General features: G+C 35.4%; 1 protein-coding gene across 4 annotated transcripts in view; it reads left to right on the top strand.

The window, feature by feature from the left end:
- Positions 1–16,585, top strand: part of gnb1l (guanine nucleotide binding protein (G protein), beta polypeptide 1-like) — a 68,906-nt gene that overhangs the window by 13,925 nt on the left and 38,396 nt on the right. For 2 of the 4 annotated variants that reach the window (XM_087251862.1, XM_087251861.1), the window contains exons 2-4: positions 3,208–3,360; positions 3,868–3,996; positions 7,236–7,394. In XM_087251862.1, the coding sequence (XP_087107988.1) occupies positions 7,245–7,394 (150 nt within the window). In that variant the 5' untranslated portion in view covers positions 3,208–3,360; positions 3,868–3,996; positions 7,236–7,244. 4 annotated transcript variants of the gene reach the window in all.

The following is a 16,585-nucleotide window of genomic DNA, read 5'->3' as shown; positions in this document are numbered from 1 at the left end:
TGCCCAATCAGAATTGCACAACTGAACTACACCACAATAAATAAAAAACAAACAAACAGGAAAGTGCTGACAAGTGGGATTGTGCCATCTCCTGCTTTAGAAGCATTAATAGATGAATTAATATCAAAGAAAAACAGCATTGGTAATATGGGAATATTATGGTTAAGTCACAGACACAGAACAAAAACAGGTCATTTTTAAGAGCTGTCACAGAATTGTTACCATGGCTTACAGATTGTTTATCTGAAGCTTAAATTAAACTAAAATCAGCTTTAAGCTTTAATTGTAAATCAAATCGCAATCACAATATGTCAAAAAATTGCAATTACATATTTTCCCCTAATCACACAGCCCTAATAACCACAAATACAGGGATACTTGAGCATTTTAAAGCCGCAATTCATCAGGGGATCGTTGGTATGTCAGCTTATAGACAAACCAGCTCATCGACATGACTTTGAAACACTCCACTGTCCCCTGTGGTTACACGTTTTTAAAACTTTAGTATCGATTGGTACAGAATTCCATTATAGTGACTAGGGTTAGGCGATGTCGAATAATTTTGCATCATACGATGTCTAATGTGAAACATCGTGATGGACGATGGCATCGTCGTCATGTGAAAAGCGGGTTGGCGGTGGTGTTTGACAGAGTGCACGCGACGCATCTGAAGAGCGACGAGGGATCCGGTGGTGAGGGACTTATTTGAGAACTGGGAGGGAGACACAAGATTTCTGGGAGATTATCACTCATTTGCAGGCATTAGGGAGTCTCTAAGCATTTGCGGGAGACTCCCGGCACTTCCGGGAGACTTGGGATGTCTGAATATCACGTTTAACAACTATAGTGAGACGCTATCCAGCGGTACATCCTTGATAAATTGTCCGATATGCTATGCTCACTGAAGCTCAGACGAGCGCATGACAGTTTGTGTAGCTGTGTGAGAGTGTGTGGTCACGTGATGTGCGATTTCAGCACACGGAGGGCTGTTCAGAAATGCTAGGTAAAACACGGCGTGGATGTGGATCACTTTCGTTCTAAAATGCAATTTTAACACTAAGATGTATTAGTGTAAACGGGGCCTGAGTGTGCCGGCTCAGCATCGTGTTGTCTGTTGGCCATCGGTGATGGACGGTGGCATCGTCTCTCAGCCCAACCCTAATCATGACAACCCTCTAGTGGAAATGAGCCAAAATTGATGACAATTTATGGTGAATCTATTTAAATAAATAATTAATCTGGTTAATTATGAAACTTCTCAGTCAAGCAAGCATCAGAAACAATTCTAAAGTCGGTTGAGCCATCCTACAGGTTTAAAACCACATCAATGTGTCAAGTTTTTAATGTTTTCTTTTATGAAGACATCAACAGATTTAGCTCTTTGCGGCCGTTTGAAAGGGATTTGTCACTGACATCTAATTATCTAATTTCCATCTAGATTTTTTTGCGGTCTGTTGCATCTCGACTGTGGCCCTCCCTGAAGTCAGCAGAGCCGTTTGCGCTCGCGTGTGCTTTGAAATGCTTTTTTTTTTTGTTAGCTGTTGATGAAAATAAAAATTGAAAAAGACAGATTCCAGCCTGTTTACAGTAATTAAGCTGTCTCACTCATGATTTATGACGTATTGAGTAAGAGGTTTCACAAAGAAGAAGGTAGATGAGGAAAAAAAATGACATGATCACATCTTCCTTTCGCCTAAAGGCATTTAGTGTTTACAGTGTTAACCGAGCGATGTCAGTGTTTACATATGGGCTCATGCTAATAGTTATGTGAAAGTTGTGAAAACAAATTCCACCATTGCTGGTCAGGTGGTGGATAAATTACTCTAGTCATATTTTATTGTATTATTAATATATATATATATATATATATATATATATATATATATATATATATATATATATATATATATATATATATATATATATATATATATATATATATATATATATATATATATATATATATATATATATATATATATATATATTGTTTCCCATGATTTATATGTATCTGCCGTTTTGTGATTTCTATTTAGGCCAAATATTAAAAATATTGCTGCCCTGATTTCTCTCTTATAGAAATTATTTAAACAATGTTATGTTATGTTATGTTTTTTTTATGTTTAACCTTAATTATTTGTGTATTTATATGTATAATCTTTGATTCACAGTATTCATTATCAGACATGCACAATTTAGTTTTAAAAACCCAGGTTTCAGGTTTGTCAAATATTTGTTTATAAATACTTTGATATATTGTATGTATTTATATGTGCATTCAAGTTAAAAATGAAGTATCTTTAATTGTGTAAAATTGCATGCTTTAAATGTACATATTTTTGTGCAATAATCATACATCTCTAATATATTTATATAATCTATAATCATACATCTCATGTACAGTTGAGGTCAGAATTATTAGCCCCCCTGAATTATTAGCTCCCGTTTATTTTCTCCCCCCCCCAAATTTCTGTTTAAAGGAGAGAAGATTGTTTCAACACATTTCTAAACATAACAGTTTAAAAACTTATTTCTAATAACTGATTTATTTTATCTTTGCCATGATGACAGTAAATAACATTTGACTAGATGTTTTTCAAAACACTTCTATACAGCTTAAAGTGACATTTAAAGGCTTAACTAAGTTAATTAGGTTAACTAGGCAGGTTAGAGTAATTAGGCAAGTTATTGTATAATGATAGTTTGTTTTGTAGACTATCGGGGGGAAAAAAATAACCTTAAAGGGGTTAATAATTTTGTCCCAATTTAAAAAAAAAAAATTTTAAACTGCCTTTATTCTAGCCAAAAAAGCAAATAAGTCTTTCAACATATTTGTTTTACTTATTTATTTACATGTTTACTTATTTACTTTTATTTACTTTTTCTTTATTTACTTTTAATTTACACTTATAATTAATTTACTTAATTATTTACTTATTTACTCATTTAATTATTTACTTTTTAATTTTCTTTTTATTTACTTTCTTACTAATTTACTTATTTAATTTTTATTTACTTTCTTATTTATTTAATTACTTTTTCCTTTAGTTAATTTTTTACTTGTTTATTTACTTTTTTGTTTATCAAATTCTTTTTATTTATATATTTTTTTATTTTTATTTATTTGTTTATTTTTGTTAATCCTTTAGTGAAGAATTTATGGACCGCTTATTGCTATTGCCATTAATTTTAGATTTATTTATTTAGTTTCTGTAGGATACATATCAGGGATGTTGCATTTGCTGTGGTGATGGCCCGTCCTCCTCCTGACCCGTTGTACATCCTGAGGGGTTCGGGTGCCTCAGTGAATGCGCTTCACTTCTGCTGTGGTGGAGATAGACCACCACTTCTCTACTCTGGGTTGGTACTAAAGTATTAAATGACTTTTTCCCCTTATGGTAGAATAGCTCACAGAAAGATCAACATTTACTGAGCTTTTACAGTTAAATCAACAGTTAAAGGTACCCATCGACTTCCAAAGTAAAAAACAAACTGTGTAATTGTGTATTAGTGGGTACTGACAATTGTCTGGTTAACATTTGTCAAGGATCTTATTTTATATTGAGCAAAAGAAAAAAAAATCATACAAGCTTGGTGGGTGAATAAATAACGACAATGTTCATTTTTGGGTGAACTATACATTTAACACCCTCTTTTTAAAGGGATAGTTCACCCAAAATTTAAAAATCTTTAATTAACCCACCATTTACTTGTTCAAGGCTTTTTTTTATATCTTCTTTTGTGTTTTACAGAAGAAAGAAATTCATTAAAGTTTGAAACCACTTGAGGGTTGAGAAAATCGTGAGTAAATTAGAATTTTTTGGTGAACTATCCCTTTAATGTGATCTTCGTGTTTGTGTGGTTTAGGTCAGGTAAAGGTGCAGTCCATGTGTGGAACCTGAGCACCAGGAGAGCAGAACGTGTTTTAGAGAGCCATGCTGGGAACTCTGTAATCTGGCTTAACACCTTCAACAACAGCAGAAGCTGCCTCATCAGGTAGAGGAGAGTGACATCATTATTATCACATGATCATTAGGGGTGGGAACCTTTAGGGACTTTACAATGAGATTTGATTGGAATTTTGGAAGTTTTTTTCCCATTTGAATTTGAGTTTTTATGCTTTTGTTTATGTTTGGACTGTACAATCACTGGCCACTTTATTAGGTACACCTGTCCAACTGCTTGTTAACGCAAATTTATGGCTAATCAACCAAACACATGGCAGCAACCCGATGTATTTGGGCATGTAGACATGGTCAAGATGATCTGCTGCGTTTAAACCGAGCATCTGAATGGGGGAGAAAGGGGATTTAATTGACTTTGAATGCGACATAATTGTTGGTGCCAGATGGGCTGGACTAAGTATTTCAGAAACTGCTGATCTACTGGGATTTTCACACACAACAATCTCTAGGGTTTACAGTAGGGTTGGGCATCTAAGCTATAATGCCGATCCGATACGCATCTCGATACAAAGAATACGATCCGATATATTAGCGATACATTTGTGACATATTGCGATGCAACACGATACGATTCACACCCATATCACGATACGATGCGATATTTCAGCACTAACTAATTAGATCAAGTTTATGAGATGATGTGAAAGAGGATGCTGTGCCATTGAATGAGTTTGATTATTTATAAACCAAGCAAAACCAAGACTTTTTTTTACAAACTGGCTTTTCTCTCAGAGCCAGAGTGTCAGTTTACAGTAGAGGGCCATTTTAGATAATATAGCACATATTATTTAAGTATTTTTAAGATAAACAGAATGTATAAGTGCAATATATATATTAAAAAATATGTATATATTTGCACTCTTTCAACATAAATAAATTTAGCATTGCACAACAAGAATTGTGATTTAACTTTTCAACTATGAAAACAAGTTTTACAAAGATATTTTGCCACTGATTATTCAAAACTTAAGGTTGTGAACTAGCAGTGTTATGCTGCTTTGAAACATCACTGTTACTGTAAACAACAGGCTAATAAAAATATAACAAACCAGCAATCTTCTTGCTGTGAGGTGGTCAAACTACCCACTGTGCCACCGTGACACCCAATTATTTTTATCATTATTATTATTAATATTATTATTATTATTATTATTAAATAAAAATTAACAGGAGGAGGTGTTTAAAACCTTCGTTCTCCGTGACACTAGGCTGATTATCTTTGCAGATGAACAATGCAATAACATCCGTTATTGGCGTAGAGCGAGCAGAACTGTTGCGCACGGAAAAAAAAAAACTTGCAATGCTTTTCTCACCACTTTTGGAGCTGGTTGAAGCAGTGCGAAAGCCGGGGATGCAGGAACACTGGAAGATGCTTTCACAACAACACCGTGGCGCCGCTTCAAGTGAGATATCAGATTAGTCATACTGCCCGCGTATTTTACAGATGCGCGGCACATTTTGCAAATTGCATCTGTCCTGTCATGTCGTCCATCCTTAAATCCATAATGTTGCTTGCCATACTTTAGATTTAAAACTCAGTGGGGAATAAAATGTTTGTTTTGCTTCTCGTGCTTTCTGAGGGCGCACCACTAGCTTCATCCGCACACCTGATACACTGAGTTGTAGTGTGTGCACATCCGCAAATCCGTTGCTAAGGCTTACTTTATGTAGGTCGATTAAATTATGCGCCAAAACAGGTTGACAACACTTGTTAATAAATAAAAAATACATTCTATATTAAAAATATGAGCTGTATCTCGGAAAAATCGATGCATCTCGCAAAAACCGATGCATCTCGATTTGCTTCCAAAATTTCATTCATCCTCTGCTGCTCAACCGATGCACTCGCATCGTGCACGCGCATGACCACGTATCGATACATATCGGTTAATCTTCCCATCCCTAGTTTACAGAGGATGGTCTGAAAAAGAGAAAATATCCAGTGAGCAGCAGTTCTGTTGGCACAAATGCTATGTTGATGCCAGAGATCAGAGGAAAATGGCCAGACTGGTTTGAGCTGATAGGCAACAGGAACTCAAAACCACTCGTTACAACCGAGGAATGCACAATCTCTAAATGCACAACACATCGAACCTTGAAATGAATGAGCTACAGCAGCAGCAGACCACACCGGGTTTCACTCCTGTCAGCTAAGAACAGGAAACTGAGGCTACCAATTAGTACCAATATAGCATCGTGTCAACGCCACAGCCTACTTGAGTATTGTTGCTGACCATATCCATCCCTTTATGACCACTGTGTACACATCTTCTGATGGCTACTTACAGCAGAAAAACGTGCCATGTAATAAAGTGTGAATCATCTCAGACTGGTTTCTTCAGTTCACTGAACTCAAATGGCCTCCAGTCACCAGATCTCAATCCAATAGAGCACCATTGGGATGAGGTGAAACTGGAGATTCACATCATGGATGTGCAGCTGACAAATCTGCAGCAACTGCATGAGGCTATCATGTCAATATGGACCAAAATCTATGAGGAACATTTCCTGAAACTTGTTGAATCTGTCACAAAGGATTAAGGCAGTTCTGAAGGCAAAAGGGGGTCCAACCTAGTTCTAGTAAGGTGTACCTAATAAAATGGCTGATGAGTGTATGTAAGACAGTACTGCCATCTTTAAAATGATTTATTTTATTAAAGTTATATTCAGCATGGACAAGCTCTGAATGTAATATTGAAACACCAGATTACAATGAGCAATTTTAAAGAACAAACAATTCTTCCAGATATGCGACCAGATCCAGATGTTTTGTTTATAACATTTAAAGAAAGAAATGTTTTCAAAGACTAAGTTTCTTTAAAATGTATTAGTTTGTCCATCTTTGTCCAAATTAAGCAAACTCTGCCACATACGTACATGCACCTCTCAACATATATTATTTTTCTGTTTTTAGCTCACGCCCACGCAGGTCCACACCATCTCTTTTTTAATTATATGCATTTTAATATACAATAAATTATATATCATAAAAATACTAAGTGCATACAATTTAAATTTGCTAAAAATGAAGTATATTAAGAATATAGTTACCATGTTGTTAAAAAAGTGATGTACGTTCTTTATTACTTATTTTACTACATGTTTACAATTGGTATTATTATTTATTATTAAGTGCATTTTATTTTATTCAGATTTGCACTGTGACTTTAATCCAGGCTCTGCATTTCATGTTCCTCTTTTTTTCCCCCTCAGGGAAATAGATACAGATAAATCTGTTATTTTAAGGGTCTGCGTTTGTGTGCCAGCCAGGGTCGGGACATGCGGGTGTGCGTGTGGGATCTGTCTGAAGGCCGCAGTGCAGTGACAGACTCTCTCCACACAGGCAGCGTGGGCTTCTGTCAGTGCTCTCTGCTGGAGTCCCGGCTCGGATCCACTCTCCTGGCCCACCCTACACAACACATGGAGGAGGTGAGAGACTGCACACATCACGGCTTCATCACACGCATCTTATATCAGTGCTCTGCGGTTCTCTGTTAGAGCAATACAATACATTCAGTTTAAAATGCTGATGCCAATTTTAGGATTGAGAAATTCTAATGAGTTATAGTATTCTGTAATTCAGTGATTTGGTCTTTTGAGTCGCACATTAAAATGGAAATTGTTTAGTTATGTTAAGATAAATAATTATGTTGAGTTTTTGCTGATTTTCTTTGGGGGATTTGCAACTCTTTTACTGAGCTTATTTGACTGAGCCTTTACACATTCTACAGATTTACACACCTGTTAAAGCTCTGATGTGATCAAATCAGGTTTTCCTAGATGTTCAGAGGGCAAAGTTTGAAAAAAAAAGTTACCGAGCCTTTTTTTGTGGCTGCTCCAAATTTATGGAAGAGGTTTCCCACTCTTATAAGAAGTGCTCAAACTGTTGGTCTTGCTTAAGACACACTTGTATACCTTTTGTGTTCACTTCAAGTTGAGTTTTTTTTTAGTACGATACAGGGTTTTTAATTTATTTATGTATTTATTTTTCTGACATTGTAAAGCACTTTGGTCAATGATTGTTGTTTTTAAATGTGCTATATAGATGAAATTAAATTGAAAATTGAAAAGTTAAATATCTTACACATTGAGGTTGTTTTATAGTTCTGCGTCGATTGATCAGCGTGACACATGGCGCCTGCCTTGTGCATAGTCATGCATTTATACTTTAGCATGCTGTTTGTGTTGCTCTGCAATAACACTTCCAAAACATTAGCAGGTAGTAGGTTTTTATGTTCCTCTGTGTCTCGTTTCTTTGGAGAGGTTAAAAAAAAATGTAAACAAACGCAAAATGTATCTTAATATACAAGTACTGTACCTCAAATTAGCTCATTCAGAGGCAGGAACCGGCGGACGTGCAACAACTTTAAATTATTAGGTAAACACAAAACAAAAGTTTTGATTTTGAGCTCCTTCACAGGACTTGAGACTTGTAAACACTTGCTCCATCGGGCTCGTGGCTCTAACCACCACCCACATTTGTCACCAATACCAGCTGACCAATCACAGAGTTTGCGCTACCTGTCATTGCGACGTGTAACTTGGATTTAATGTTTGTTGGCAGCATTGTTGGGTGTAATAAGTTACAAAGCAATTAGTTACTGTAAATACATTGCTTAACCTTTACTTTAGTTTTTCAGTGGATAAGATCTTTTTAATTTTAGGTAATATATATATATATATATATATATATATATATATATATATATATATATATATATATATATATATATATATATAAATATATGCAACAGTTCTTTGTAAAATAATTGTATCGTTCTGTTGTCCTCCCATGGTTCGATGCACCCTTTGATGCATACCTATTAGTATTGGTTTGGTGATAAATACAACTGCAGCAAAGCAAGAAAGTTTCGCTTTTGTACTCTTCTGATTACCTTTCACATGAACTGCATGTGCGAAGACCTGTCCAAGCACCTCTTAGTACTTAAATCTGTTTAAATAATGTTTTCTCACGTGTCGCTGTGTGTAGAGTTTCTGTGTGTTTCTGTATGGCAAGTGAAGGAGATAAAGTGCAAACGCATAGGTGAGGCCAAAACACCGCACACTGTTTCAACAGACACCAAAAAAATGGCAATAATTTTCTAATAATAATTCGAAAAAATGTTGCCATTGCAAGGATAGCCTAGGTCAGTGATCACAACCAGTGGTGGATCGAGGTTCCATCAGCGACCCAAAGGTGTCCCATATAGACTCAGACATACAGCCTATAGTTGTGCACATCCGTTACAATTCCGCACCCGATCACTCCCACTATATATTCATTCTGTTTACCCGCTGTCTGCAAAGAAAACTTTTCTTCTCTATGTACTGTTCATGTTGAATTAAGAGAGAAGAGCTGAACGGTCTCACTTTGCTTAAGTTTCATTTACTATGATGGTACTGATAACTGAGCTCTCTGGAATCACTGGTACCAAAAATGTAGTTGTCTTATTAATGCAAGCATAATGTAAAGTGCTCAATTATTAAGATGTGTTGACAATTATTAGAATTATAAACTGAGTCAATATGTAAATTGGAAAAAGAGGACATTTAAGCTTTTACTCTATTTTTTAATTTTATTTAAACATTCAGTTTTCAAAATGCCCTACTTTTATTTAATTAATGCGAGAACATGCAGATCTACTGCCATATGTGTGAAGCCTGTTGTATTGTCAGGTGTTTGTTACCCAATTAATATGTTTATTGTTCTTTGAATTTTTTTTCTAAACATAGTACATCCCGTATGATACCGAAACCGTGACCTGTATTTATAACGATTTTTAACAATTTTTACATTTGGCTGACAGTTGCACATGATTAAGAAATTAAAGATAATATATAATATGTATGCAATTTTGTGTCATAACTTTGAAACATTTAATTAGATTTAGTAATTGTCTATTTTTTTCATTGAGATTCATCAGGATTTTAAGTAGCATTGAGTCATTAATTTACTTATTGAGGAAATAAATTTGCAGACAAAGTAATTAGAAAAATAAATTAATTACAATTGTAATTATCTAATTAGTAACTGATTGTTTTTAATAGTTAATAATAATAATAATGAATTAATAATAATAGTTAAGTTGGGTGTCACGATGGCTTAGTGGTTAGTCACTGTCGCCTCACAACAAGAAGGTGACTGGTTTGAGTCTCAGCTGGGCCAGTTGGCATTTCTGTGCGGAGTTTGCATGTTTTCCTCGTGTTGCCGTGGGTTTTCTCTAGGTGCCCTGGTTTTCCCCACAGTCAAAAGACATGCGCTATAGGTGAATTGGATGATCTAAATTAGTCTGAGTGTATGAGTGTGTGAGTGTGTGAGTGTGTGAGTGTGTGAGTGTGTGAGTGTGTGAGTGTGTGAGTGTGTGAGTGTGTGAGTGTGTGAGTGTGTGAGTGTGTGAGTGTGAGTGTGTGTGTGTGTGTGTGTGAATGCAAAAGTTAAAGGGTGTTTCCCAGTACTGGGTTGCGCCTGGAAGGGCATCCACTATGTAAAGCATATGCTGGATTATTTGGCAGTTCATTCCGCTGCGGCGGCCCCTGATAAATAAGGGACTAAGCTGAAGGAAAATAAATGATTGAATGAGTTGAGTAAGTACAACTTAACTGTTTAACTCTAGGGCAATTGTAAAATGAGCCTATTTCCTAAAATGAAAAAGTGTTCCTTTCAACGAAATTGATTCTGACTGTACAGGGATGTGTTAGTTGTGCAGTCAAGCAGGCAACAGAGAGCAGAGAGTGAGAGTATTGCTCTATCCTGGCTTTTATTGCATCCTGATTCATGTTTCACTCTCCAGTCTGCCAGTTCTTCACTTGAGAGAGTCTGAACTGTCACTCGATATACATTTACCATGCTTCATCTACCTGCAGCCCTGCAGCCAGACCAAACACTGAGCTTCAATACTGCTGTTATCCTTTTCCCCCGCAGAGCTCCATATTCAGCTTCCTGTTTCTTTAACAATCCAAAAATGCTACCAATGTTATTGACCTTGTTCTTCACGTACGATTGGGCACAGCCATTGGAATCTTTTTTGGCTCCAAACTTCCGGCCTCATTCACTTTCATTAATTTTAAGACATTAAAAATCATTCCTAGTCATTTCTTCCATAGGCAACTGAAAAGGGTATATGCGCAACTAGTGTTTTTCCCCTACCAATAAACTTCTGATGAATTATTGATGTGACTTTTTTTTCTGTTTTATGCAGTTTCTTTTACTGCATTAATGTTGTAATGCAATTAAAATATAATCAGTTAAATAGACTCAAGCATTCATTTAGTTGTTCAAGTGTAAAACGAGATGAAAAGCCATTTATATGCTCATGCCGTCAGCAGAGTAGCGCAGTAACTCCAGAAAATATTGGATTAAAATACATTTTTATATTTTAAAGACATGCTGTGGAAAAATTGTGTTTTAATGCAGTGCTTCTTGTACATTCTGATAGCCACTTTATTTTTTATATCAATCAGGCAGTGAATATCGTTAATTTTTAAGAAAAACAGACGTTAAACACATCGATTTTTATAACGACACACAGTTCACCAGAAGTGCTTTAACCGGGTTGCTGAAAATTAAAACTTCTTCTGCAAATGCCTTATCGGAAGTTCTCATACAATCGCAAAAAACAAGGGCACTTCTGCATTGCTGAATAAGGTCAATACAAACACAAAATTATTAATTAAATGACACTCGTGAGAGCATCAACAAAGCTGGCGTGATTAAAAGCAGTAGTTCATTCAGCTAAAAACATTGGATAGCATTATTTGTGCTTTCATTCTCTGTTTTATGATTAGTTTAATATGTATTTATTCATTAAACAGGTTAAAATATAAAACCTATTAAGTATATATTTGCCATTTTGGTGAAAAATTGGTATTAAAACATTTCTTTATTAATAATAATTATTTTGTTATATATATATGTGTATGTGTATGTGTGTGTGTGTGTGTGTGTGTGTGTGTGTGTATATATGTGTATATATGTATATATATGTATATGTATGTATATATGTGTGTGTAAATATACAGTATGTGTATGTATATATATATATATATATATATATATATATATATATATATATATATATATATATATATATGTATATGTATATGTATATATATATATATGTATATATATATGTATATGTATATGTATATATATATATGTATATATATATATATATGTATATATATATATATATATATGTATATATATATATATATATATATGTATATATATATATATATGTATATATATATATATATATATATATATATATATATATATATATATATATATATATATATATATATATATATATAGATAGATAGATTAAAATGTATATTTTGCCTTTAACTGTATTTTTATTGATGGTAAATAAAGAAATCATTAAAAAAAAACGCGTAAATAAAATTGAAATTGTAAAAAAAAATTATGAAAGCATATGAAATATATATATATATATATATTGCCGTCTAAAAAGTGTATGAACAGTTATTGCTTGGTATACTATCTGCAATTGTTGTGCAATATTACTTATTTTACTACCAATTTACAATGTGCAATATTGCTTATTTTGTTGTTTATACTTGTATTACTTATTCAACAAAAGTTATGACGAACTGTCAATATAGCAAAGGCAAAAAATAGCTTTTTAGAACTATTATGTTTAAAAATGTGTCACTATTGTCTGTTAAACAGCGCTTGGTAAATATTTAGGAAACAATAAAGCAAACCCAGAGGGCTAATCATTTTGCTATAAACTGTATTTTTATTGATAATAAAAAAATCATTAAAATGACAAGTAAATAAAATTAAAATCATAAATAAGTATTTGAAATATATATTTGCTATCTAAAAAAGTGTATGAATGCTATCTGAATTGCTTTGAATGCTATCTATGTGCAATATTATCTGCTGTACTACTAGTTTACAATGTGCAATATTACTTATTACTTTTTCATCAAAAGCTGACCTTGAAAAGCCCTTTATTTCCAGTGCACATTTGCTCTAATAAAGTTTTTGTTAATGGCAATAAACTTTATCTAATCAGATCAGGTCTATTATGCGTTAGTGTACTCATTGCCCCATAGTGCTCAATCATATGGAAGTGTGAGGTCTGGTTTTACAGGACTCTTACATCTCCCTCCCATCTTGTACTCTCTAATGAAGGCCTTGTCAAAAGCTCTTCAAGGTAATAACCATCACAAGATAACTCCAGGCCAACTGCACAACTATACATCTCTTGAAACAAATAACAATGCTGCAAGGCATGCTGGGAGTCCGGAACTCCAAAAACATCGACCTCATCTGTGTCTTCCGGTGTTATTGCAGACTTTCATGCTTGGCGTTCCAGCGCAGCTGACAGTGCAGGCCTTTAATTAATAGAGCCGCTGTTATTTATTGACTGCTTAACTGGTGTCAGGATCGCGCTCTCTCTGTTTAACCTGAGGGGATGAGCGCGGCCCTTCTCTGCTGTTTATAGTTACAGGCGTAAACACATGTAGCACGCACAGATGTGTCTTCGTGTTAAAATATGAATCGTTCTAGAGTCAGAGATGTTGAATTGAACTTAATTAGGAGGGTTCTTAATCATGGCTGCCGCCACAATCAGCCTATGGCTTGAAAGCTGGGAATAAGCTAATAGATTGTTTATGCATTATATACTGTGACCCCGAGAAGTATTCGGATACTTAAACTGAATTAAAAACATTGACGCTTTCGGTGTTAGATGAAATATTAAGCCGAGTTGCATTTATTTAAATAGAAGGGTCGTGAACTGTTTCTTTTATTATTTTGTGGTGCTCTCTGAGGTCTACATCAGGTTTTTTTTTTTTCATAAAAAAAGGGGCTACTTTCTGTCCAGACTCTGAAGAAAATGGCCAAAAGTTAGGCTAAAAAGTTTTAATGCTTTACTTTTACATTTATTCACTTAGTAGATGCTTTTTCTACTCAGACTTATTCTGAATATGTACCCCTATGTGCATTACAGGAGGGAGCAAATTACGTCCTAGGAGCTACATTTTTTTTTTTTTTGTTGGTGCAGTTTTTGTTTTCGCGATTCCACCATAGACCGTTGTGTACATTTATTTATTTTTTTTAAACACAAATTTCTGTAGCGAGTGCCATTTGTGCCTGCTGGTCTCGCATAAATCCACCAGATGCCACTATTGACTGACTGATTTACTGACTGACCAACCGACCGACCCACCCTCCCCTTCCCTAAACCCAACCAGTAGTCTTTTAAAAAGCACAGATTACCCAGCACTCGCCCCCTTTCTTAAACCCAATCCTAGTGTTTTAAAAAAAGCAATCAAGAAAAAGAAAAGCCTCGTGATTTTTACTGTGTTTTCAGATTTTACCCCATTTTTACCCTGTTATTTACTTGTTTATTTTATTTTTTAGCTTTTGTTTTTGTCTTACCTGCTTTCTGGAACCGTTCCTCGCCAGACTCGAACCCTGTTGTCGCGGTAAACTCCACTCTGTCTCAAATCTGCCGACATACATTTCGAGCTACTGGACAAACTAGTTGTAGTGAAAAAGCCGTCCAAGCAGTGAGCTGGTAAGTAAGAAAAGGAACTGTGTCATACCTCCCCGTAGCGTTCAGTTTTAAAGATGAAGTGCAGCCATATGTAGCTCTAGCTACATAATTCACGATCTCCAGAAATGTATATGGCTACATTTTCAGAATGAGCCTATGTTGTGCTTTTTTTTTTTTAAAGCAACTCACAAGTGAGGATAAAAGAAGCACTTTAAAAGTTGTTTTGTTTGTTTGTTTGTCTTTTTACACTGTACATATAGGAGTGTGTCCTTCAAGTGCTTTGTCAAGTGTGCTCACCTATCCTGTTTTTTCGAGAAGCATGGGCTGTTTACAAGTGTCCGGTGCATATGGAGACACTTATGTACTCTGCATATGGTGTGGATTACATTACTTCTATGATTAGGACCTAAAGTTCAATATGACAGTGGTCCTCAACCACCGGACAGTGGACCGGTACCGGTCTTTGGATTAATTGGTACCAGGCCGCACAAGAAATCATTAGTTATTTTAGTTTTTTTTATTATCTGAGTCTGAAAAATGTTTTACTTTGAAAAATGACTGTATTCTCTCGCTTGGTCACTTGAGTGCCCAAATTTAACGCACAAGCAGCAAAATAACTTACCATCTGCTAAACCCTCAACTCTCGGTTGATAAACCCAAAACCTGCTTACCGCGAGTATGTCGGTTCCAAAACAGCTGATAAGAATCAGTTAAGGGCAAGGCAGTGGCGCAGTAGGTAGTGCTGTCGCCTCACAGCAAGAAGGTTGCTGGTTCCACTCTCGTCTCAGTTGACGTTAATGTGGGGAGTTTGCATGTTTTCCCTGTCTTCGCGTGGGTTTCCTCCGGGTGCTCCGGTTTCCCCCACAGTCCAAAGACATGCGGTACAGGTGAATTAGGTAGGCTAAATTGTCCGTAGTGTATGAGAGTGTGTGGATGTTTCCCAGAGATGGGTTGCGGCTGGAAGGGCATCCGCTGTGTAAAAACTTGCTCGATAAGTTGGCGGTTCATTCCGCTGTGGCGACCCCGGATTAATAAAGGGACAAGAAAATGAATGAATGAAGAATCAGTTAAATCAACCTCCTGAAGATAACCGCGGGTCAATGTGCGCGCACGGCGCATGCCTGAAGGCATTTTCAGTAGATCGCCGAATTTACGAATCCCCATAGAAAGTCACGTTGAGAAAAAAAGACCAATGGACTTTACAGAGGGGTTAGTTCATTAAATTACACATGCCACCCTCCCTTTTATTGTAATTAAAAATTATGAGTAATGATAAATTTTGGATATCTTATGTAACTATTCATGCATTTAATTTTCCTCCCATTCATTTCTTAAGGCCACAATACAAATGTGCGTTGACTAGTATAGCTATAAGGCTTATTGAAATTGTAATCCTTCTGTTTGAAGTTTGAAGTTTTGAAGAACTCCAAAAATGTATAAAGTGTGTATCTGTGCGTGAATAGATGTATACATATGAACAATGTCCTACATCTTAAAATATGAATATATTTTCCTACAAAAGACAAAGCTGCCACTTCTTACATAAGCTACAGAAAAATGTGAGGGGTGCAGAAAGAGAAAGAGAGAGAAACACTAGATCGCTATGTGAGATTCGAACTTGCTCCGCTGCGTGCACCGTTGTTCTTTAATGACACCCTGTCCATTATGTTATTGCCGCGCTCTAAGTAATGTGTGTAATGATACACCGTGGTTTAAGACCAAGGAACTGTACAAAAGTGTATAAAACAGTTCAGTGCCAGGCAAACTGTACAGATGGTCCTACACGTTATTACCACATTGTACAATTGCATAAAATGCCCTGACGCGAATACAAAAAGCTGCACTGAATGTTTTCTATGGTAAGCACAGACCTGCGGTTTGTTACGTTAATGTATTTAACAAACCTTTTGAAATTAATTGGGTTTTTTTTTAAACAACAACGTTCATTCAAATATACATTTGGTTATGAAAAGAACTATGCACTTATAAACCTCTCACAATGAAAAAAACTTGTATGTCTGTGCTTCTACGTCGTCCATGAATATTCTCATCAAAAGAGCACACAATGCTCAGTAAACTCTCTGAAAC

Source organism: Danio rerio, chromosome 5, assembly GCF_052040795.2.
Source record: "Danio rerio strain M-AB ecotype USA chromosome 5, GRCz13ab, whole genome shotgun sequence".
NCBI lineage: Eukaryota > Metazoa > Chordata > Actinopteri > Cypriniformes > Danionidae > Danio > Danio rerio.
Note: the sequence above shows the minus strand (reverse complement) of the source record. Positions and strands in the feature narration are given on the sequence as shown.